The 25090-nt window shown below is 36.6% G+C and overlaps 1 protein-coding gene and 1 non-coding gene across 2 annotated transcripts; one reads left to right on the top strand and one right to left on the bottom strand.

Moving 5' to 3' along the window:
- Positions 1-281: 281 nt before the first annotated feature.
- On the bottom strand, positions 282-17795 carry LOC121460818 (UDP-glucuronosyltransferase 2B7-like). The gene is made up of 6 exons (XM_041671456.1): positions 17063-17795; positions 11463-11611; positions 7371-7502; positions 5706-5793; positions 2585-2804; positions 282-779 (listed from the first exon to the last, which is right to left on the bottom strand). The coding sequence occupies exons 1-6, from the start codon at positions 17784-17786 to the stop codon at positions 503-505; spliced, it is 1590 nt and encodes a 529-aa protein (XP_041527390.1). The 5' UTR covers positions 17787-17795; the 3' UTR covers positions 282-502.
- Positions 11770-11876, top strand: LOC121460979. The gene has a single exon (XR_005976127.1). It is a non-coding gene; the product is annotated as a U6 spliceosomal RNA (small nuclear RNA).
- Positions 17796-25090: the final 7295 nt, after the last annotated feature.

The following is a 25090-nucleotide window of genomic DNA, read 5'->3' as shown; positions in this document are numbered from 1 at the left end:
TTCATTTGATTTTAAAGATGATCTCTCTAAAAAAATTCACAATAGAAACTTCAGGCTTATGCCGGGCAGTGGTGGCGCACGCCTTTAATCCCAGCACTTGAAAGGCAGAGGCAGGCGGATCTCTGTGAGTTCGAGGCCAGCCTGGTCTACAAAGGGAGTTCCAGGACAATCTCCAAAGCTACAGAGAAACCCTGTCTCAAAAAACCAAAAAACAAAACAAAACAAAACAAAAAAAAAAAAAAAACAAAAAACAAAAAAGAAACTTCAGGCTTCCTGTTTTTCTCCCATAAACAAGATGGTATTTCAGTAGTTATCATTGTTCTTGGGATGATTACATCCATAAATCAGTACAAAATTAATTATATCAGGAAATCAATATTTAAAAAGGTTAATTTTTAAGAAGGAAAATATATAGAAAATCAAGTATCGTATATCTTTTAAAACACTTGATACACTGTGCTAGAATTGAATGAAATAGTCTTGTCTTCTTTCTTAAAGAGTCCTATTCCTTTTTATTCTTTTGCTTCTTTACAAAGAATCGGTAAACAAACAAGCAACATTTTATAGTGAGGAAAATCATAGCTGCCACACAGGCCAGGAGGAATCCAATCACATCCAGAGAGTAATACTGGTACCAGGTGAGGTTAAAGGCAAGAGGCTTCAGGTGCTTGGCCCCTTTGTGGCGCATGACAAACTCAACCCAAAAGACAGCTCTATCCAGGGGCTTCATGGGCTGGTCATGGTGAATGGTTGATAAATACATCACATTCTTTTTATAGCTAAAGGAAAATACATTGCGTATTAATTTACAGAAAGAAGAAACATGTGTATAAATTTATGTGTATCATAACGATGATCACATAAAAATATAAGGAAAATTGTGTGTTTATCACAGTAAAGATCTTCTTAAATAATGTATCATCTAGAACTTCTTCAACACACAGGATTTAAATATATAAGAAATGCTAGGAAAAGACAGATATTTATAAGAAAGAGATCAGAATCAATTAGCACCCCAAAGCAAAATAAACAAAGTCAAAAGGAGCTAGCCTTTGAGGTCTTGAAACACGAGTAATTAAGGAAGCAATTTCTAGTGTAGCTGGTAAAGAACAGTAGAACAATTTGGAAATGCACAACGATGTGTCATTTTCACTGTGGTCCATATCTGGGCAAAGCTGTTACGGAGTTGGGTTTAATGAGGAATTTGTATTGACCACTTATTAGTGCTTATAAGTTATAAATGTAGGTGTGCAGTGATTGTTCTTTTAGTGGATTCTTAGTCTTTTAATAAATTTCTCCTTCTAGTTTTTAAACTGTTAAATGGAAATAATAAAATGAAAATTTCTCTATAGAGGTGAAATTGTTTTTAATTGATTTTTATTGAGCTTTACATTTTTCTCTGCTCTGCTTCCTGCTTCTTCCCTCCTCTTCAACTCTCCCCTAAGTTCCACATGTTCCCATTTTACTAAGGAGATCTTGTCTTTTTCTACTTCCTATGTAGATTAGATCTATGTATGATTCTCTTGACTCTTGGAATACTGTGTATTATTCTTACTGTAAACAAGAATTAGAGTAAATTTTGGCAATTGCTGTTCATGTTTTTCGTTTATGTGTGTGTGTGTGTGTGTGTGTGTGTGTTTACTGTTGAGACTACTCAATATTTTACCCCAAAGCATTGAAGTTATACTTGATTCTAGTGGTGATATGATTACAGACAAAGATATATGGGAAAGGAATCTAACTGCAGACATTTATTATCAAGTGTACAGTTTAGCATGCTTAATCATAACCGAGTACCAACAACAATAGAGACAACTCCTCTTCGTATTATTATAATATACTGAAGAATTCCAGCCAGAAATGCAGAGAGAAGAGCTTTTCAGACAAAGGCAGAAGTAGTAATATAGTTGCTATGCAGGAGATGAGACCTGTAATAAGGATGTTGTACAGTTTACTGAAGACTAATTCTCTCTGTGCCATAAGCTTTCAAAATGTATCACCTATGGATCAAAATATTGCCACACACAAATTTGTAAGATTCAATATAATTGGAAGCAGAGATTAATTTTTATCTTACTGGTTTAAGGAAAGCCATTTTTAGGTGATTTTTTTTTTAAAGTAAAAGAAAAAATGTTGGCCATGCTCATTTCCTTCACTAAACTACAATTTCAACTATCAATCAACAGTTTGAACAAAACTGTATTTACTCTAAAATTAAACCCATGATAATTTTTATTTTATTAAAACAGCTCCAAAGTACTTTGGTCTTGGGTGTTGGCACATGCTTTCTATTCTACAGCTTTGTATGATGAAAGAGGAGGATGTCAAGTTAAACTCAGACATTGTCTAAAACAAAAATAATGAGGAAACACATTGACATTCCCTCACTGTCTAATGCAGCTCTTTGTACTTATCATTATTTCTTTGTCTATGTTAATTGCTGCTCTCTGGAACTCTAGTAAGAAATTATTCCTAATAAATAGGCTAGTGACAAAGCTCACTGATAGAATACTTGCTCAGCATGCATGTGTAAAGGTCTGGGTTCCAATACAACACAAATAAATAAATATATGTATATACTCACGATGGATTGTTAATGACGTCTTTCAGGGCATTAAGCAAATTTGAACTTGTCATTGTATGAAAATCTACTGAAGCAGCTGCTCCTTTGGCCACCATGTGAGCAATGTTATCATATTGTTCTGCAAACATAGGGATGCCAACCATGGGGACCCCATGATGAAGTGACTCATAAATGCCATTGGCTCCACCATGAGTTACAAAAACTTTAGTTTTTGGATGACCTAGGATCAGAAGAGCAACAGAAAATGTACTAATTAGAGTTCTTAGATATAAGTAAAAATCTGTAATCAAGTGATCAATGGGTCAGGGTATTTTTAATATTGAAAAATACAAGTTTTGGGTATATATACAAAGGATGCTCAATCGTGCCACAAGGACATGTGCTCAAATACGTTCTTAGCAGCACTGTTTGTCATAGCGAGAACCTGGAAACAACGTAAATGCCCCTCGACTGAAGAATGGAATAGGAAAATGTGGTACATTTGCACAATGGAATACTACACAGCATAAAAAAATAATTTGCAGGAAAATGGATGGAGCTAGAAAGCATTATTTTGAGTGAGGTAACCCAGACACAGAAAAACAATTATCACATATACTCACTCATAGTTGGTTATTAAATTTAAAGCAAAGAAAACCAGCCTACAAACCACAATCCCAGAGAATTTAGCCAACAATGAGGACATTAAGAGAGACTTACATAGATCTAATCTACATGGGAAGTAGAAAGTAGAAAAACACAAGATCTTCTGAGTAAATTGACAGTTGGAGACCTTGGTGGAGGTTTGAAGGGAGGAGGGTACAGACAGGGAGGGGAGCAGAGAAAAATGTAGAGCTCAATAAAAAAGAAAATTCTATTATCAAAAAAAGTAAAAATTAAATTAAGTTACTTAAATTGCTTTAGGTCTCACAGCAAGAATCACAAGAATCATCCAAGTCCAAAGTTGTGTAACTGAGAGAGCTGCACCTTCTGTCTTCTTTTAAAGGTGATGCTAGGATTTACAGGAGAATTATTTGAGTGATGGATGAATGACAGATGTGGCATGTGATGACACTGGGACAATGAGAAGGGGTTTTCAATTGAACACGTAGAGTACATACTGGATGAAAGAAATTGAATGTCTCAGAACACCATTTGTTTGTTATAACTAATCAACTTACAGGGATCATATGTTAGTGCCATCCATTTCTTTCTTGCTTCTTTTTTTCCCATTACCCTCTTCCTCAGTGTAATAAGTGCTACCAAAGGCACTTGAGGAATCTCTACGGAAACACTGTCATACAGGCTTGCTTATTAGTACATACATAATAATATTGTTTGTTATATTTATTATTTGTTATTATTGTATATAGTTGTATTTGGTTTAGTTCTGTCTTATTTAGACAAAAAGGGGATGTGTGTCCAGGGGTTTGGAAGAATTTTGCCAAAATATCCAGTGCAAGGAATGGAAGACTTCACTTTTCCTTGTTGGTTTGGTGAGGATGGGGTGTCCTTGACTCTTTTCAAAGAACACTCTAGCCATTGTCCTTAATTGCTTCCAAGAACTTAAAGATAAGATCTCTGAAGACATCATACACTCCAGACATAAGAGCTGGAGCAATTGAGAAGCAATTGATTTGGAAACTTCTTCTCTGAGGACTTTCATAGTATTGGAAGAGGCTACATAAGATCTCTAGGCAGAAATGTAATCAATAGTTATATTAGCTATCAGACCTATGACTTATAACAATGACTGGCATGGCAAGATATCCATAATAGCAAAATGGTGGCACTTTTATTTTAGGAATAAACAAGATAAATCCAGGTCTACTTGGATTTGAGACCAACTCAGTGGTAAGAAATTCATGTGTGGTGCTGAAAAGCCAGTCAACTATTCAAACAAGTATAATTTCTAAGTACATTATTAGCATTTAACCTTATAACTACAGGTAACTGTAGCTCTCACAAGTCATCAAAAAATCTTCCGTTACAGCAAGTGGAGAATGTTGCAGAGATCCACAGCTGGTGAAAAAGGAAGAGAATAAATGATCTTTGGATGCCCAAGACCAATAAGTACACTTAGAGCAGCACAACTTCTAAATCAAAGGCTATAGAAACATTTTGGAAAAGATGTCAGAAGATCATAAGAGTCAAGGGACATATATATATTAGAAATATTGCATCCATGAAATCTCACCTGACAGCACAAGTTGACCTGTCATCATAGATGGGAAGATTTCACAAAGTCCTATTCCTATGTGGAAAACTGTGGACAGTCAATGGCTGTCAAGATGGCAGTGCCAGGTTTCTCCAGTATGACTTCTCTAATCTATTGTCCAATCCTCCATTGTCAGCCCTAAACATGTGTATATAGCAAGCATCAAAAATTGGACATAGTGGGATGGTGATATGGTAGAGGTCAAAAGGAGAAAGACAGCAGAAAATGATGATAATATAGTACTTACTTATGATTTCCTCAAAAATTATGTATTTCACAAAGGAAAATGATAACCAACACATGTACTAAGTCTGACACAATGCTTTTTAGGGCATTCAGGACAACTATGGCAACCAGAGTATTATATTGTACCAGGACAACAATGGCAGTCAGAGTGCTGTATTGTACCTGTGCAGTGGTGGTGCACACCTTCATCCCAGCACTCAGGAGGCAGGGGCAGGAAGATCCATGTGAGTTCGGGGCCAGCCTGGTCTACAAGAACTACTTCCAGGACTGGCTCCAAAGCTACAGAGAAACCCAGTCTCGACAAAACAAAATAGAGTGTGGTACTGTTGCATGATAATCAGTGTGATCTTTTTGTGATATGCAATATTGTTATTGATCATTAATGTTTCTTAGTCATTTTTGAAAAGTTCCTGTTTTAGTAAAAGTAACAGGTATAAAATTGAATTTGTAAAAGCCAAGGTAAGTAAAGAATGCTCCCTGTGAGAGACAGCTTCTTTTACAATGCACACTTTTTTCCTGGAATACAAAAATACATTGCCAGCTCACATTTCAATCTCTTTCAAGCAAAACATATTTAAAATTGGTTTTATTTTTGATTTTTCTAAAATGAATCAGTTTGCTTCCTATCGCATTTCAGCTTGTGACTCACATTTCATCGCTTACTTCCCAGAATCTCACCTAGAAGGTCATTCTGGGGGATCCACTTGAAAATCCTGGTATTGGGACCTAAGGTATCTGGTTCTATACCTTCATATCTCCAAAACACCTGTTAGAGGTTAGACAATAATTTATATCAGATTTTAAAACTGAAAATATAATATTTTAGAAATTAGACAGTGCTTAGCTAAATGTCATTTTTATTTCTGGTATGGAAACCAGATAAAGAGACATTAGACATTAAGAACTATCAAAACATGAAGGAGAGTATGGAACACCATCTATGTTTCTCTTTACATTTAATCAGGTCTAATGTCATCATGATTTTCAATGTGCACACATGAGAGAGTTAATGAAACAGGAATATATTTAAGAAAAGTTTATATGTTCATAAATCATCTGCAAGAAAAAATGATTAAACTTTTTGTGTATTTACTATAATTCTTCTAATTTTCCATTCATAGTTTTACGCCATTTTAACACAACCACAGATCTTACTTATATTCATTTGTCCTATGTTATCTTAATAGAGTTTGACACTTATTTTTTGTTATTCATTATTTATTTTCACCAAAATATTCCATATTTACAATTTGCTCTGTTTACTGGTTCTTTGGAAAAGGCACCGCCACCGATAATCAGAGAATGAGTTATCAATCAATTCCATCCTGGCCATAATCTCACGGAATGTATGTGTTTATGTAGCCCACTAAAAATGTGAGCTTCAGCTACATGTTCAATATCTGTTTGCCACAATAAATTTAAACATTTCTTCAGGATCTCAGGGAAAACCAGCATGAGTTATTACAGGGAGATTGATGGGATAGGAAACTAAAATCTAGTCCCTACACACTCCAAATTGAAGTTCAGATGTGGTAAATTATGTTCATATACCTTATGAAGAGAGTCAGCTGAACCTTTCCTGGTATCAATCCTATTTCTACTGGATTATCTCTTAGTTCCCATTTCTTTCTAAATGAAACACACTTTACTCTTCTGGGTTAGAGACAAAGTGCCATAGACAATGTTTGACTGTGTGTGGTTCACCAGAAGGAAAGGGACCATTCCACCCTCTCATTTACATCACCCTGTTTTAGGTTTGGCAGATTCTAGAATGGCCGATTCTTCCTTTCTTTTTTCTGAATGAACATGGTACAAAAGCACTGAGATGGTGAACTCTCTTCTTCCTTCCTCTGAGAAGTCTTCTGAGTGGTAACTTAGCAACCCTAATTCAGCATTCTCATGAAGAGGAGAGGGAAACCTGGGAAGTCTCTATGCTACTGCAGGTCTGGCAAACTATTAATGCTATACTACAGACATTTTTTCTATATCTGCTAACAAAGATTTAAAATAAACTCTCATTTTCCCTGAATGTCTAGATTCAAACAAGGCTCAAGATAAAGGTTTAAGCGACAACTGAGAATTTTGTTATTCTTGTGTAGTTTTGCTCCCAGTATCATCAGACTAGAGAAGTTTAGATTGCACTCAAACATCACTGATCACGATGTTTATGTCACTGTTATTGTCATCAAAACACATTCTGTAGAACCTGCTATCTTTATCTTTGTTTCTAAACTGACTAAGGGCAATCATAATACTTGATTTTACATAAAGGGACCTTCCAGTGTCACCCCTTTCCAGACTTTAGTAAACTAAGTAGATAATTGCCTCCCATGGGGATTTTACCTTTTGTGGAATCTGTGCAAGAGCTGATGCAATTGCATTGGCCCTTTCTTTTGTTGTGTTTCTGATCATTGATCCCAGAGAAAACACCACAATACCATGTTCCCCAGAGCTCTGTGCAAACTCTTCCATTTCCTGTGGATACAGAAATAATTTTATTATTGAAAATCGATAGCAGAAATGCTATTCAAATTGCTACTAAAATAGGAAAAAAATGAAACTTTATAGGAACGATAAGTGCCAATGATCAAGCACACATAAGACAATCATTGCCGTCTTAATCACCCTGTACTCATGGGGATCTGCACTATGTATATTTATATCTTTGAGCAACAAATATACCAAGTAAAACCTTCTGAAAAATTTTAAGATGCATCCTGTACATCTTATGAGAGGCTTAAAAAGTTGTAATTCTTATTTACATTCATTTATTAATCTAGAGAAAATGTGATTTTCCTCTTTCTTCGTTTCCATTTAAACTTCCTATGAGTAGTCATTTAATGTAAATAAGGCCATTATTATATAACATTCTATTACTGTGACACACACATATATCTATATATGTTACTTAGTATAAGCCTTTCATTCTTCTTGATGTAGGGTTTCATTCTGGTAAGACAATTAAAATGTAATATTTACATATGCAATTTATATAATTATTTTTTGAAGCCATGTGTGAAGAAGGTGTTTTTATTGCCTATAAAACTATGATACACATTGATTACACTAACTGATTTTACTTTGTATATATAGTTTAGATACAAATCTATGTAGTATTCATATACAAATAATGCTAAGACACTTAATATATTTTATAGACTTTTGATTCATTTTTTTAAGGAAAGAAGCCACAGGAGCAGTTCATAACTGATGGAAAAGCACACAATTATGGAAGATAAAAATAAGAATTTTATCATTTATTTTTATTTGGTGTGTGTGTGTAACAGTAACCATAAGAAGGGCAGAAGACAAGAAGCAATGTTTAGAAGTTTTCCCCTTCCACCATTTGTGCTTATTGCTATGGGATGAAACTGAAATTATCAGGCATTTAGTCTACTCTTCTCTTTTTTTCCTGAACACTCTTTCCAGAATAAATACAGAAATGTTAATACAGAATAAGACAACCTTCATAATATATAACGTAGGTTAAAAGTCCTGTTTTCAAAATGTAATAACAACAGTTGCTATAACCAATTATGACCATTGCATTGTTACACCTTGTTTTTATTGCCATCTTTCCTTTGTTGAGATACTAAGAACACTGTCCGTTTCTCATCATGGAAATTGAGGAATCCCTCAAGTACTGTACAAAATGTGCGAAACCTACAGACATATGGAATCAGCTTTTGATTATGGAAAATCATTGGGTGTAGTCTAAATGATTCAAAACCATTGTTGGGTGTTGTTAGCCATTTAAAATTATTTCAGTGATCAGTGATATGGTTCGGTTGGGAGGATTCCTGTTACCAAGCCTGATAACCTGAATTTGACCCCTGTAATCCACATGCTGTAAGAAAAGAACAGATTCATGGAACTTGCCTCAAACATTCATTCATAAGCCATGATGTCTCTTTCCCCACGTGCACATATTGTAGTTTATATGCACACACATACATCACACAAATTAAAAACAAATGAAAAAAACTTAATATTATGTGGTTGGTAGTGATATAAAAACCCACAAATTCTTTGGCTATCATATTATATGGGATCAAAGAAAGCTTATTCTCTATAACTATTTTAAAACTGTGAAGTTCATTTCATAACAGATATAATGGCAGAATGAATGAATAATTAGATCTAATTACTGTTTTCATAAGCAAGTGGTAAGGATAATCAGGTGTTCATGTGCATATATATTTTTTTCTGTGGTTATCCTGGGAGGCAGCTGTGATGCCAGGACCTCTGTTCCCCAATGAAGCTTTAGTGGTCTCCGGTAGTCGGGCATAAGACAGAAAAACATGACACAACTTCTCAAAGGATGAATGCCAAACTTGTTATCCATATCCAAGAGATCAGCCCCTTAAAATGTGTGCATATGAGCAGTACTCAATAGACTTGAACATTATATATTATATATTTGTCAGTATACCTGTGTGTGTATGCACATGTGTGTGTGTGTGTGTGTGTGTGTGTGTAATGACAACAATTAAAGAAAAAACTTCATGTCAATAGAGTAAATTACCCCCTTAATACTCTAAGCTACAAAACTTTGAGATATCAAGTGAGGAACATATTAATTTATGGACTGAAAGCAGGGAAATGTTGAGCTTGAGTTTTTCTGTAAATATCATGGAAGCCAAACCTTCACAATATTGAGGAATGGTCTTCTGCTTCAAGCTACAATACTGTTGAAGAATCTTGGCATTATACATTTTAGGTTTACATTTTCTTCATCCTCTTTCCAAAATGTATACATTTACTTTCATAAATATGTATGGTATAGGAATGTGCTAAAATTTTCATTTTTATTTAGCAAGATGAATCTTCAGCTTCTTTAAATATAAAAGAATACTAGTTTCAGTAAATCATCATACATACAAAGCAAATGTCCTCTGGGTGGATCACTGATAAGTCCTTGACTGTTGGTCATGGTACCTTTTAGGGAGTTCTGGAAACTTGAAGAAGTGTAGTTTAATGACCTATGAGATATATTTTTTCTGGTGTTTGGGATAGTTCAAATAAATCTTCCTTTATGGTATAGACAGCTACTTCCCCACATTTTGCCCCAATAGAGTCTGCCTTACCCTAGGACAGGCACCAACAGAGCCAAGCTCTGAAACTGCTGAGTCTATGACCAATATAAATCATTGAGCATTGTAGCTTGTTCTGGCCACAATGTTGTCTCACTGTCACAGTAATAATAAAATTACCAGTGAAAGAAATTCTCAGCATTAACTTGGCTTTAGCCACTAAGAACCTGAGATACTTGGTTCCCCTGGTTTCAATCTTTCTCCTGAACTTCATATGATCTTTGTGCTGCTTAACTATGATTAGATATGTTGAAATTTATGAGTAATTTATTCTAACCTCACCCTTTTTTTAAAAATTTATTTATTTATTAAAGATTTCTGTCTCTTCCCCACCACCGCTTCCCATTTCCCTCCCCCTCCCCCAATCAGTTCCCCCTCCCTCGTCAGCCCAAACCTCACCCTTTTGTTATCTAGACTGTAACATCAAACACCAGCCTCCCATAAGTTCTTTCCAGTCTTGCACCTGTGCCATCTAACTCAGGGGCTGCTTCTTGGAGGTGATTTTTTTTAATGTCAAAGGAAATATGATATTAACTCTCCTCAGTTTATTCCTTTTCTCTGTGTTCTTAGTGACATAATTAATAGTTTAACCACTTTTCTATTGGTGAGTTTAAATGATCAGTTTGTCTAAATTCCTGCTGTCTATACCTTCTTGCTAAGGAACACCTGCAATTCTAGCTGCTTATCTTCTTATATCATCTTAGCCTTATTCCTTGATCTCTCTTTTACATCTCAGGTTTTTGCTTTAAATCAATGACTTTAAGATATGTTTTATTAATTTGATTCAATAGTCTCTTTAGATTATAGTTGCTTCTATTAAATATATTTCATTCAGTTTTTATTAAGGGAATATAATATATCTTTTAGTATGGATTTGGTTCAGGCAGAAATTTCTGTTTGTTGTTTCTCTGCAAGTCAAGATCTTATTCAGTGGTAATAATGAATGCAGCAATACTCTACATGTGTGGTATGCTTATAAATTTTACTATATACACACACACACACACACACACACACACACACACTACAATATTTATTTAGTTCAAAATCAAAACAAAACAGAACTTATTCAGCTGTATGTTAGTCACTTGACAAATTTTGCATGAATAAGCATCCCTTATTATAGCATTGAATTATGATGTTTCCTCAAGGTTCTCCTGTTAGTCTATAAATAAAAGAAATGCATAGGTTTGTGACTACTTTAACCTTGAGCATATTTTGGCAAGATTTTCTTTTTTCTCCACATTTTATTCACTGGAATAAAACTAAAAAAATGAAGCAGAACCATTTTTTACTGAAATGAAGTAAAATCACACAAAGCTAAACTAAAAGAAAAATTTACCTTAGGCAAGGTTTTGGCGGGTTTGCAGTGCAGTCCTCCAACAAACTCAATGTTTGGTAAGGTTGGGCGAGGAAACTCTAAATCCCAGTAGGAGCGAATGAACCACATTTCTGCTTTCTTCATTGTGTCAACCATAGTAGTAGGTCTTCCTAAACGGACAAATGAGAGTTGTGGGTGGAAGAGTACAATGATCATGAAAGTGTTGTCACATGAATAAAGTAATATTGTCTGAAAATATTGGAATAAAATTACTCAAAGAAGCAAAGCAGACATTCATGAAACAAATACATTAAGTTTTTCATAAATGGTGCTCGCTTCGGCAGCACATATACTAAAATTGGAACGATACAGAGAAGATTAGCATGGCCCCTGCGCAAGGATGACACGCAAATTCGTGAAGCGTTCCATATTTTTACAATCTCTACTACCAAAAGCAATAAGAATAACCGGAGTAAACAACCACTGGTCATTAATATCACTTAATATTAATGGGCTCAATTCACCTATAAAAAGGCACAGGCTAAAAGATTGGATACGAAAACAGGATCCAACATTCTGCTGTTTGCAAGAAACACATCTCAACCACAAAGACAGGCACCTACTCAGAGTAAAGGGTTGGGAAAAGGTGTTTCAAGCAAATGGTCCTAAGAAAAAAGCAGGTGTGGCCATACTAATTTCTAACAAAACTGACTTCAAACTAAAATCAATCAGAAGAGACCGAGACGGTCACTTTATACTCATAACAGGAACAATTCATCAGGAGGAGGTCTCAATCCTGAATATATACGCCCCCAATATAAAAGCACCTACTTATGTAAAAGAAATATTACTAGAACTCAAGGCAGACATCAAACCACACACACTAGTAGTAGGAGACTTCAACACACCTCTCTCTCCAAGGGACAGGTCAATCAGACAGAAACCTAATAGAGAATTAAGAGAATTATTGGAGGTAATGAAGCAAATGGACTTAACAGACATCTATAGAACATTCCACCCAAATAGGAAAGAATATACCTTCTTCTCTGCAGCTCATGGAACCTTCTCAAAAATTGACCACATACTCGGAAACAAAGGAAACCTCCACAGATACAAAAAAATATCAGTGTCCACCTGTGTCTTATCAGATCATCACGGATTAAAATTAGAAGGCAACAACCACGCTGCCCCCAAAAAACCGACAAACTCATGGAAACTGAACAGTCAACTACTGAACCACACCTGGGTCAAGGAAGAAATCAAGAAAGAAATTAAAGTCTTCCTTGAATTTAATGAAAATAAAGGGACAACATACTCAAACCTATGGGACACAATGAAAGCAGTGCTAAGAGGAAAGTTCATAGCACTAAGTGCCCACTTAAAGAAAACGGAGAATGCATACATTGGGGACTTAACAACACACCTGAAAGCTCTAGAAAAAAAAGAAGCAGACGCGCCCAGGAGAAGTAGAAGACTGGAAATAATAAAACTGAGGGCTGAAATCAACAAAATAGAAACACAGAAAACAGTCCAAAGAATCAATGAAACAAAAAGCTGGTTCTTGGAGAAAATCAACAAGATCGACAAACCCCTATCCAAACTAATTAAACGACAGAGAGAGAACACGCAAATAAATAAGATCAGAAATGAAAAGGGGGACATAACCACAGACACAGAGGAAATTCAGAGAATCATTAGATCTTACTACAAAAGCCTGTATGCCACAAAACTGGAAAATACAAAAGAAATGGACATTTTTTTAAATAAGTACCACATACCAAAGCTAAACCAAGACCAGGTGAATGATCTAAATAGACCGGTTTCTCGCGAAGAATTAGAAATGGTTATCAAAAATCTCCCTTCGAAAAAAAGCCCAGGACCAGATGGTTTCAATGCAGAATTCTACCAGAACTTCCAAGAAGAACTAATACCTATACTCCTTAATGTATTTCACAATATAGAATCAGAAGAGTCATTGCCAAATTCCTTTTATGAAGCTACAGTTACCCTGATACCAAAACCACAAAAAGACCCAACCAAGAAAGAGAATTACAGACCGATCTCACTCATGAACATCGACGCAAAAATTTTCAATAAAATACTGGCAAACCGAATCCAAGAACACATAAGAAAAATTATCCATTATGATCAAGTAGGCTTCATCCCAGAGATGCAGGGCTGGTTCAACATACGCAAATCTATCAATGTAATCCACCATATAAATAAACTGAAAGAAAAAAACCATATGATCATTTCACTAGATGCTGAAAAAGCATTCGACAAAATTCAACACCCCTTTATGATAAAGGTCTTGGAGAGAATAGGGATACAAGGGTCCTACCTAAATATAATAAAAGCTATTTACAGCAAGCCAACAGCTAACATTAAATTAAACGGAGAAAAACTCAAAGCCATCCCACTTAAATCAGGAACACGACAAGGATGTCCACTCTCTCCATACCTCTTCAATATAGTGCTTGAAATTCTAGCAATAGCAATAAGACAACATAAGGAGATCAAGGGGATTCGTATTGGAAAGGAAGAAGTTAAGCTTTCGTTATTTGCAGATGATATGATAGTGTACATAAGCGACCCCAAAAATTCTACCAAAGAACTCCTACAGCTGATAAACAGCTTTAGTAATGTGGCAGGATACAAGATCAACTCCAAAAAATCAGTTGCCTTCCTATACACTAAGGATAAGGAAGCAGAGAGGGAAATCAGAGAAGCATCACCTTTCACGATAGCCACAAATAGCATAAAATACCTTGGGGTAACCCTGACCAAGGAAGTGAAAGATCTACTTGACAAGAACTATAAGTCTTTGAAGAAAGAAATTGAAGAAGACACCAGAAAATGGAAAGACCTCCCTTGCTCTTGGATTGGGAGGATCAACATAGTAAAAATGGCAATTCTACCAAAAGCAATCTATAGATTCAATGCAATCCCCATCAAAATCCCATCAAAATTCTTCACAGATCTGGAGAAGACAATAATCAACTTTATATGGAAAAACAAAAAACCCAGGATAGCCAAAACAATCTTATACAATAAAGGATTGTCTGGAGGCATTACCATCCCTGACTTCAAACTCTATTACAGAGCTACAGTATTGAAAACAGCTTGGTATTGGCATAAAAACAGAGAAGTCGACCAATGGAATCGAATAGAAGACCCTGACATTAACCCACAAACCTATGAACACCTGATCTTCGATAAAGGAGCTAAAAGTATACAATGGAAAAAAGAGAGCATCTTCAACAAATGGTGCTGGCAAAACTGGATGTCAATCTGTAGAAGAATGAAAATAGATCCATATCTATCACCATGCACAAAACTCAAATCCAAATGGATTAAAGACCTCAATATCAGTCCGAACACACTGAACCTGATAGAAGAGAAAGTGGGAAGTACTCTACAGCACATGGGCACAGGAGACCACTTCCTATGTATAACCCCAGCAGCACAGACACTAAGGGCATCATTGAATAAATGGGACTCCCTGAGGCTGAGAAGCTTCTGTAAAGCAAAGGACACTGTCACTAAGACAAAAAGACAACCCACTGACTGGGAGAAGATCTTCACCAACCCTGCTACTGACAAAGGTTTGATCTCCAAAATATATAAAGAACTCAAGAAACTAGACCGTAAAAGGCTAATCAACCCAATTATAAAGTGGGGCACTGATCTGAACAGAGAATTCTCAACAGAAGAACTTCAAATGGCCAAAAGACACTTAAGGTCATGCTCAACTTCCTTAGCGATCAGGGAAATGCAAATCAAGACAACTTTAAGATACCACCTTACACCTGTCAGAATGGCGAAAATAAAAAACACCAATGATAGCCTTTGCTGGAGAGGTTGTGGAGAAAGGGGTACACTCACCCATTGCTGGTGGGAATGCAAACTTGTGCAACCACTCTGGAAAGCAGTGTTTCGGTTTCTCAGGAAATTCGGGATCAACCTACCCCTGGATCCAGCAATACCACTCTTGGGAATATACCCAAGAGAGGCCCTATCATACAACAAAAGTATATGCTCAACTATGTTCATGGCAGCATTGTTTGTAATAGCCAGAACCTGGAAACAACCTAGATGCCCTTCAACGGAAGAATGGATGAAGAAAGTATGGAATATATACATATTAGAGTATTACTCAGCAGTAAAAAACAAGGACTTCTTGAATTTTGCATACAAATGGATGGAAATAGAAAACACTATCCTGAGTGAGGTAAGCCAGACCCAAAAAGAGGAACATGGGATGTACTCACTCATATTTGGTTTCTAGCCATAAATAAAGGACATTGAGCTTATAATTCATGTTCCTAGAGAAGCTAAATAAGAAGGTGAATCCAAAGACAAACACATAGGCATCCTCAGGAATATTAACCTTCATCAGGCGATGAAAGGAGACAGAGACAGAGACCCACACGGGAGCACCGGACAGAAATCTCAAGGTCCAAATCAGGAGCAAAAGGAGACGGAGCACGAGCAAGGAACTCAGGACCACGAGGGGTGCACCCACACACTAAGACAATGGGGATGTTCTATTGGGATCTCACCAAGGCCAGCTGGCCTAGGTCTGAAAAAACATGGGATAAATCCGGACTAGCTGAACATAGCGGACAATGAGGAATACTGAGAATTCAAGAACAATTGCAGTGGGTTTTTGATCCTACTGCACGTACTGGCTTTGTGGGAGCCTAGGCAGTTTGGATGCTCACCTTACGAGACCTGGATAGAGGTGGGCAGTCCTTGGGCTTCCCACAGGTCAGGGAACCCTGATTGCTCTTCGAGCAGATGAGGGAGGGGGAATTGATCGGGGGAGGGGGAGGGAAATGGGAAGCGGTTGTGGGGACGAGGCAGAAATCCTTAATAAATAAATAAATTTAAAAAAAAAAAAAGTTTTTCATAAATGCAATTAAAGTGTAATTTATCTGTGGTTTAGAAAATATATGTATGTTAAAGGTGAGCTAAGATGAAATGCTATTGCCACCTCGGAGATTTAGCAGTTCTGTTCATTGTAGAAGCCATAAAGCCCCTATGTACTGCTATGTACCTTGTTCTTCTTTGAAGCTTCAGAAAACACATGCAAATATAAAAGAACACTCTATATCTAGAGTCAAAATATTCCAGAATAATTATGGACACAACTTTTGCAGAAATCATGTTAGTTTCTACAACAAACAGGCTATTCCTTGACTCTTGGTTTTCTAAGAGAATTATGAGGTTTATGTCTGGTAGAATTTCTTGCATCTGTCTCTACTTTTCATTTGGATTAGCAGTGTAATGATATGTATTTCTTTTTAGAAATATTTACAAATACTATCTGGAATGTTCTCAGAAAGTTTGAGAATAGGCATTTTTGCTCTTGCTTCATTGGGACTTAACTTATTTAAACCAGGAGACCATGACTGCCAACAATACAGAACAAATATATTTGGGTTCAAACTTCAGTATTCTTTAAAATGAAGGTTTGGAAATGATGCTGTAGTGAGATTGTTACACAATATTATATTTCAGTTAACCATGTCAGCATGAAAGACATATTTGTGCCCAAGATTACTTTTCAGAGCAATGATATTTAGGCCCTCACCCTTATGATGAAAAATACAACTTACCTAAAATTTCGCTGAAAAATGGATCCCAATCCTTAGCAGGAAATGACTCAAAGAAAAAGTCAAAATATAACAAACATATCATATTTTCTACTCTCTCCATGAACGACATTTGACCTCCTAACTTTGACATAATTATAGGCACATAAGAGGGAGGGAATGAAAGTCCCGCACTAAACTTTTCTATTCCGTAGCCACCAGCATAGCGAAGACTATACATAAAGGGTATATGGAGTACCTCAGCTATCAGCTCACCACAGGGACCAATAGCATCTGAAAAAACAACATCAAACCTAGATTCCTGTAGTTTTGCCATAAATTGTTTGTTTGTAACTACTTCTCTACAAAGGTTTAAAATATAATCCGAATATCTCCCAAATAGTATGTTAAACGATGGGTAATATCTCCAACATGAACCTTTTGGAACATCATATATCCACCCATTGACCCATTCACCAAAAAACTTTTCTACTTTGTCATTATTGATAGTTGAAGGAAATGTCTCATATTTAAAACCAGATGCTCTTTTTTCATCAAAAAAGACAGAAGACGAAGGTCTCAGAACTGTCACTTCATGGCCACGTTGTACAAGTTCATCCAGAATTATCTTCAGATTCATCCAATGACTGTATTCCAATGGCCATACCAACACCTTCCCACAGCTCCCAGATCTGAAGTAGCAAGTCATCTGCAGGAGCAGCAGTGCAGACATCCACTTCACAGGCATCCTGGAGATTCAAAGTCCTTCTGTTTAAAGTGCTTCCAATTCTCTCACTACTTATGCTTTTATCTAAGAAGGAATTAGCCAAGAAGTTAAAATATAACTTGCATTGCTCAAACTTGATATTGAGTCACAATCAGCATGTAGAAGGACAAATGATGAAAGGTTAATTTAATTGCTATTTACATAAGTATGCTTAATGCCTCTTTTATGATGAAGTGTTTTCAATAAGCCAGGAAGTGATGACTGTGTCTTCAATCATTCATGCTACATAGATTCTAAAACAGTCCAAAATGTTTCACCAAACATTTTAGTAAGATGAATCATGTGGCTGCTCTCTGAATTTTCCTCTCAACAGAATGGAAAGCATATTTATTTACACTACTGATCATTATTTCTCCCATATAATGAATCAAAGATTTTTGTAATAATGTTCATAAATGTACTCATGTGCATAAAAATTCATCAACTTAACTCTGTGCCATATTTGTATAGTATATTTTCAATAAGGCATAAACACTTTGACTACCAGTTTGAAAGCATTTCATGAGAAGTGGTAACCTTATTATTATTATGGGAAAGCCAAAAAGCCTGGTAGAGTGAAACCAGCCATTCCACTGGCATGTTCCAGAAAGGACTAAGTATGGAAGGACATGGCAAGATTGCACAACATAGGTGTACGGGCCAGAAGTAGTGGACGGCTGGTGCAGAACAATATTCACTGGACATCCAGAGCCATTGCACATATGAATCACAGTGGCTGTGGCTGGATTCACAAAACCTACACAAGACTAAATCAGCTATAAACCCAGTATAGATTGGGGACTACCTGAAAAAGTATTGTAGGTGATGGCTATGGAGGAGTAAGAGTTCCAGACTTGAGAGAGGTAGACATGCTCTAGCAGATGGCTTTCTACCCTCCACATAATGGAAATATGAGTAAGTTAACTCAAGTGGGTTTCAAAAATGAGCTTCTAAAGTTAGGAGTGAAAAGCAGGACAGAATAGTGGCAAAAATGGATGGGAGGGGAGAGCTGGTGTTTGATCAATAAATGTTACATACATGTCTCATACTCTCAAAAAATGAAATAATGTTCTGATAAAACTGAGCACAAAACATCTACAGTCTTGGCTCAGAAAACAACTCTGAACCATAGAGAATTTAACCGGGCATGGACAAAGTAAGCAGGAGGCTCCTAGCAGCTTCTTCTCATGTTCTGGATGGGAGATAACCTGCTTCTCACAATCTCTGCATCTGCCTTGGTCAAATTAATAGTCATCACATGATTGTATTCTTACCAGAATTAAATAACTAGATCCTATCAATAGATACTCCTGCATAGATCATCTGGAGATGTCCTGTGACATAGCTGGTCAACTTGCCCATAGCCCCTGTATCTTAAATATCCCTGCTCGAAAATCCTATTGCCTTACCCTGCATACATTCACAAAACCGAGAAGCACATGGGAAATCTATTCTGTGTGTTTTACTCAATAGAATCCCTTGTAAACTGACTTCTAAATAAGGTTACTCTCCTGTTACTATTATGGTATCCACTAGAGTATTTCTCTGAACGTTTGCCTCTACAAATAGATTGGCTGCATACTTGAATGTATTGGTTGAAAGGCAGCCCATAGAGGTAGATAGGCAAGCATCTGTACCCACTCATGATCCCACCAAACATGCTAAATAGAATACCCTAAGTGATTTTCTCTACCAAGACTCTCACAAGACAATGGGCTGACTTGCTTATTCTTCTATAATTTTAACATGTTTTAGTAATTGATTAGCTTGTTCTCAAAAGCTCAGTGTCTCACAAAGAAATTGAGAAGCTTCTTTGTCAAAAATCAGGTGTTCATAGGTGTGTGGATTAATTTCCCAGTCTTTGATTCAATTCCATTTGTCAACCTGTAGTCTTTTTTTATGCCAATACCAAGCTGTTTTCATTACTGTAGCTCTGTAATAGAGTTTGATGTCTGGAAGTTCCTTTATTGTATAGGATAGTTTTGGCTATTCTGAGTTTTTTGCTTTTCCATATGAAGTTGATTATTGTTCTTTCAAGGTCTGTGTAGAATTGTGTTGGGATTTTGATGGGGATTGCATTGAATCTATAGATTGCTTTTGGTAGGTTTGCCATTTTTACTATGTTGATCCTACCTATCCAAGAGCATAGGAGATCTTCCATTTTTCTGAAGTTTTCTTTAATTTCTTTCTTAAAAGACTTAAAGATCTCATCAAATAGGGAGAGTAGAAGGGGAAAATGAGGGGAGAAGAGGAGGGTTGAGGAGAACTTAAGGGAGAGTTGAAATGGAGAAAGGACAGAGATGAGAACAAGGAAAGAGATACCTTGATCGAGGGAGCCATTATAGGGTTGACAGAAACCTGGCTCTGGAGTAATTTCCAGGAATCCACAAGAATGACCCCAGCTAAGACCTTAAGCAAAAGAGGAGAGGTTGTCCAATCTTGACTTACCCTGTAGTCAGATAAATGAATATCTTAAACATCACCATAGAATCTTCATCCAACCACTGATGGAAACAGAGGCAGAGACGCACATCAGAGTACTGGATTGAGCTACTAACTCAGTTGAAGAGTGTGAGGAATGAGAATATGAGCAAAGAGAGCAAGACCATGAAGGGTTCATCCACTGAAACAGTTTACCTGAGCTAATGAGAGCTCACCATCTCCAGCGGACTGGGAAGGAATAAGCATAGGACCAAATTAGTCCCTCTAAATGGGTTTGATGGTTACATGGCTGGGGCAGACTGAGAGGTCACTCACAGTGGCACTGGGATTTATCCCTACTGCATGTACTGGATTTTTGGGAAACTATTCTTTTTGGATGTTTACCTTGCTCAGTCAAGATATAGTAGAGAGGGTCTTGGACTTTCCACAAAGCAATGTGTCTTACCCTCTCTGAGGATTGGATGGGAGGGTATGTGATGGGAATGGAAGGAGGGGAGGAAGTGAACTTGGATTGTTATTTTTAAAAAATATAATAAATAAAGATTGTGTTTTGTACTTAAAAAATATAATAAATGAAAAAAATACAGAGAAGTTTTAAATGAATGCATCTTTATACCATTCACTCCTGGAAGCAGTATACCTGCCATTCCTGAGAGTTTCAACTCCTATAAATGTACAGCAGCCCTTGGATACTGATACAAGTTCTACCTTACACTCCTGATATGGTCCAGCAATCCCTGAAGTTCCCATATGACATCTACTACATCACATTTGTGAATGAACCTTCCTGAACCCAACATGGTGACCCCATTCTGTATAACCTGTTAAAAATCATAATTCTCACATATGCAGAGCTGGTTATGCCACACTAAGACTAGTAGTGTTAGAAAGTTGAATAGTAGCTTGTGATAGAAGGGCAAAACCCATTTAGCCTAGGACAGAGTAACATCCACTACTATAGCTGAAGATGCTGCACAGACACTACTAAAACACTCCCCTGGGATGATGGTCACACAGTTACGTAAACACAGTAAAAGGCATTATGAGAGGTCTTTATTATTTAAAAATAAGATCCACTCATTGTTGTAATAGGAGTGGCGGGGCTGCGTCCCCAGCACCCTGGCCGACTGGCTAGCTTATGCCCCGAAATAACAACACACAAACTGTATTCATTTAAACACTGCCTGATCCATTAGTTTCAGTTTCTTATTGGCTAGCTCTTACATATCGATCTAACCCATTTCTATTAATCTGTGTAGCCCACGAGCTGGCTTACCAGGAATGATCTTAACCTGCGTCTGCTTGGAGTGGAAGAATCATGGCGACTCCTTGACTTAGCTTCTTTCTCCCAGCATTCTGTTCTGTTTACTCTGCCTACCTAAGGGTTGGCCTATCAAATGGATCTAGGCAGTTTCTTTGTTAATAAGAAATCACTCCCACATCGTTTCCCCTTTTTCTGTTTAAACAAGAAAGGCTTTAACTTTAACATAGTAAAATTACATATAACAAAACAGTTATCAAGTAAGAATTACAGTTACAATATTTATATCTACTTTATCTTTTATCATAACAATGGAAAACTATAACTATCTATCCATTCTTCAGCTCCATCAAAGACTCTAGAAGGATATAATATTACCTAAGCAAACAAGAAATCAAAACTCTAGAAATGACAGAGACATCTCGCTGCCTGGACAGTCACCCAAAGTTCCTCTGTCCGGTTGGGGCATCCATCTTTGGCCTTCAGGCCCATAGTATCCAGAAGACATTTCCATGAAGCAGGAAATTTCAAAGACAGTTCAATCACTATCTGTTGTGTCCTGTAGAATGTCTCGCAGACTCCTTCATGAATCAGGAACCCCGAAAGACCATCTCACCTTTAGGCAAGTTCAGCAGTCCTCTCTCTGCAGGTTCTCTGTGTCCAGTTTATGCATCAGTTCATGCAAGAGCAGTTTCTTGCCCAAATGGCTATCAAACTCCATAAGGATCCTCTTCGATGCCCATCTTCTTCTTGAAGTAGATTGGTGCTGGCAGGAGCAGAGTGTCTCTTTGTCATGAAAAATCCTAAGTTATTAAAATATTTTAAATGCCATATTCTATAATCTTTGAAAAATATGGAGAATGCCTATCTGAAATATATCTCTATATATCTAGAAAATCTAAGTAACATGTCTACAAACTTGACTATTATATATGATTATCCATCAACAACCTATATTTCCTAATTATACATTACATTTTAAAAATGAACTACACAATCACAATACCTTAATCAAGATCAAGAAATACATATACATGTAACAAAATTGACTTTAAAATCCATACCAATGCAAATTATTCATATATATATATATATCATATCCCCCTTTAAATGTAAAAGAACATTTAGCAACAATATTTTGGGAACATGGGCACAATTTTTTCTCTACAAACTGCTTCCTGCTAAATGGGGGCACTGTTAATCAGATCATTTAGGGTGTAACCTGTGTGCCAGATTTATCTCAGGTGGCAGTTGAGTGAAGTAATTTTTTGATTGTGTTCACAGCAACTTTTTGGGAGGTTGTGGTCTATCATACCAAATTGGAATAGAAAAAATCCACAGGGTCTGGTCCTCTGTGAAAACAAAGGACCAAAGCATCTCCAAAGCATCATGTCCTTAGACCCAAATTTTGAAATCATAATACCCTTATGTCCATTCTGGTTTAGCTTGGCATCCCATGTAATGAAATGTCTCTCTGTACTTAGCTCCTTCACAGTCAAAAATTTTAAAGAAAACACAATGTACATAATCCAGACTCTCTGTGAATTTTCCATTTTTACGTGGTTTATTTTTCTTTATTTCTTTTAATCTCTTAACTATCTGTACTCTGTCTCTTTAAAGACTTTACCCTTTTTTTTTAAGACATTAACTTTATTCTTTATATTGTTTTTCTTCTCTCTCTCAAGCCTACGTACATTCATCCAACAGTGTGGTCTTTTATGACTGAATCTGTTTTATTGTGAATCTGCAATTTTTTACTATCCAGGAGCACTTTTGATTTGTGCCTTTAAATCACTAAACACTTAAGAATCTAAGCTGTGACATTTCTAGGTCAAAAACAGGTACTGCCTGATTGCCCCGCCCAGTCCAACATGGCAGAGCCGCTCATGCCTCTGATCCTTGCACATTGCAACACTAGCATGGTGGAGGTGCTTGTGCCTCTGAGCTGCGGCACGCAATGTCCCCCTTTTAGGCACAGAGCAGTCTAGTTGCCATCAAACAAATCATAGCACTTTACTCCAAATGCTCCCGCTCCTATTACAACAACTCATTAGTTACTTTGTCACCATTAGGTTTGGGCCTGACAAAAAGCAAGTTGTAGGAGAAATGGTTTCTGTTGGCTCATATTTTGAGCAATTTTTGTCTAACATGTCTTTGAATCTCTAAGAATGTTCATGTTGGTGAGAGCTTTGACAGCTATTCCTTTTATATTGTGTAACTAAAAGGCGAATATTCCTTGGAAATGCCTGTACAAGTAAACCCTTCCCCTTCTAAATTGACTTTTTTGTAGGTTGTTTAGATATGATAATGAGAATAGTGGCCAATACAGGGAATTAATGATGATGATGGGCTCATTACCATGTTAAGCTAGCTTTAGGGTACATAAGTCTTTTTCTAATAATTTTTTCAAAGAAATATGGAAAATATGGACATGTGAGAATGCAAGACTAAAGAATTCTGTATGCAAATTCTGTGGGGCATTTGGATTGGAGCATAGAAGATCAGAAATTGAAAAAAACAAAGTGTGGAAAGTGTAGGCTGACTTCATGAAGTTTTTGCAGATAGTAAAAGATTTCATCAGGGTTGGTGTTAGTGGCCTTTATGTTGTATTGTAGTGAAGAATCTGACAGTGTTTTATCTTTGTTCTGAGAACTTGAGTAACACTAAATACAAAAGTAATGGAATATGTCATTTGGTGGAAGAAATTTTGAGACTGCTTCACATCTGACCTACTTTTAAATGCAAATATTGAATCCGAACTCTGAAATCAACTTACTCATTTAAATAGCACCAATGTCTTTGAACACAAAGAATGTGGCAGTTCCAAGGAACAGAGATACTCATACCATCCTTATTTTGTGGGGCTAATTGTTTATGCATTGTCTTTAGAGGACTTTTGCTTCCTAGAAAATCAGCATTAAGTGTTTTTCAGAGGCTACAATTTGTGTCACCTCACCAATGTATCTCTCTAACCATTAGAGCAGCATTGTAAGAAAATATAGATGAGGAAATAGAAATCACAATTAAAAGGAGAAGGGAAGGAAGAAAGGAAGGAAGGAGTGACAGAGGGAGGAAGAAAGTGAGGGAAGGAAGGAAAGACCCAAGTCTCTATAGTGTGCAGTTTTATTTAGTTACACTGATCATTAAAGAATGGTCTATTTAATGTACTCCTCTGAAGATTATATGGCAGCCTAATGTCAAACATGTATCCACACACTATACAATATTAGAAGAAGTAAGTGAAGATGGAGGAAGAATTTTATATGGCGATATATTCATAACTTGAATTGCTACCAAAGGAAAGACAATGTTTTGCAACACCAGAAACCTCTAGCTACAACAGAGGTTAGAATTCAGAAGACCTGAGCTCCAAACTTCTGGTATTTGCTTGAGAAGCTATACAGCCTGTATGGAATCTGTGGAGGCCACTTAGAACACTTCCAAACTCACAAGGTTCTGTTTCATCTATCATCTTTCTTCTGGCTGTCAAACCATCAAGATTTCACAAAACAAACTGAGAGTGGTCATTTTGTTGAAACTGCAAAAGATTTTACATAGGGAGAGACTAAATGTGTAGGTTTCT

Source organism: Microtus oregoni, unplaced genomic scaffold (genome assembly GCF_018167655.1).
Source record: "Microtus oregoni isolate MIOR12 unplaced genomic scaffold, Mior012 000021F_ref0000039, whole genome shotgun sequence".
In the NCBI taxonomy this organism is placed as follows: Eukaryota; Metazoa; Chordata; class Mammalia; order Rodentia; family Cricetidae; genus Microtus; species Microtus oregoni.
The sequence above is the reverse complement of the archived record's forward strand: the minus strand, read 5'-3'. Positions and strand labels throughout refer to the sequence as shown.

What these genes read in the sequence shown, in the direction of transcription:
- LOC121460818 (XM_041671456.1), bottom strand. Translation starts at nt 17,786, where the DNA reads ATGCCTGTGAAGTGGATGTCTGCACTGCTGCTCCTGCAGATGACTTGC. An exon ending in ATTTTTCAGCGAAATTTTAG is followed by an intron (nt 11,612 to 17,062) that starts GTAAGTTGTATT and finishes TTGTCCGTTTAG; the next exon opens with GAAGACCTACTACTATGGTT. An exon ending in TTGCACAGATTCCACAAAAG is followed by an intron (nt 5,794 to 7,370) that starts GTAAAATCCCCA and finishes AACCTCTAACAG; the next exon opens with GTGTTTTGGAGATATGAAGG.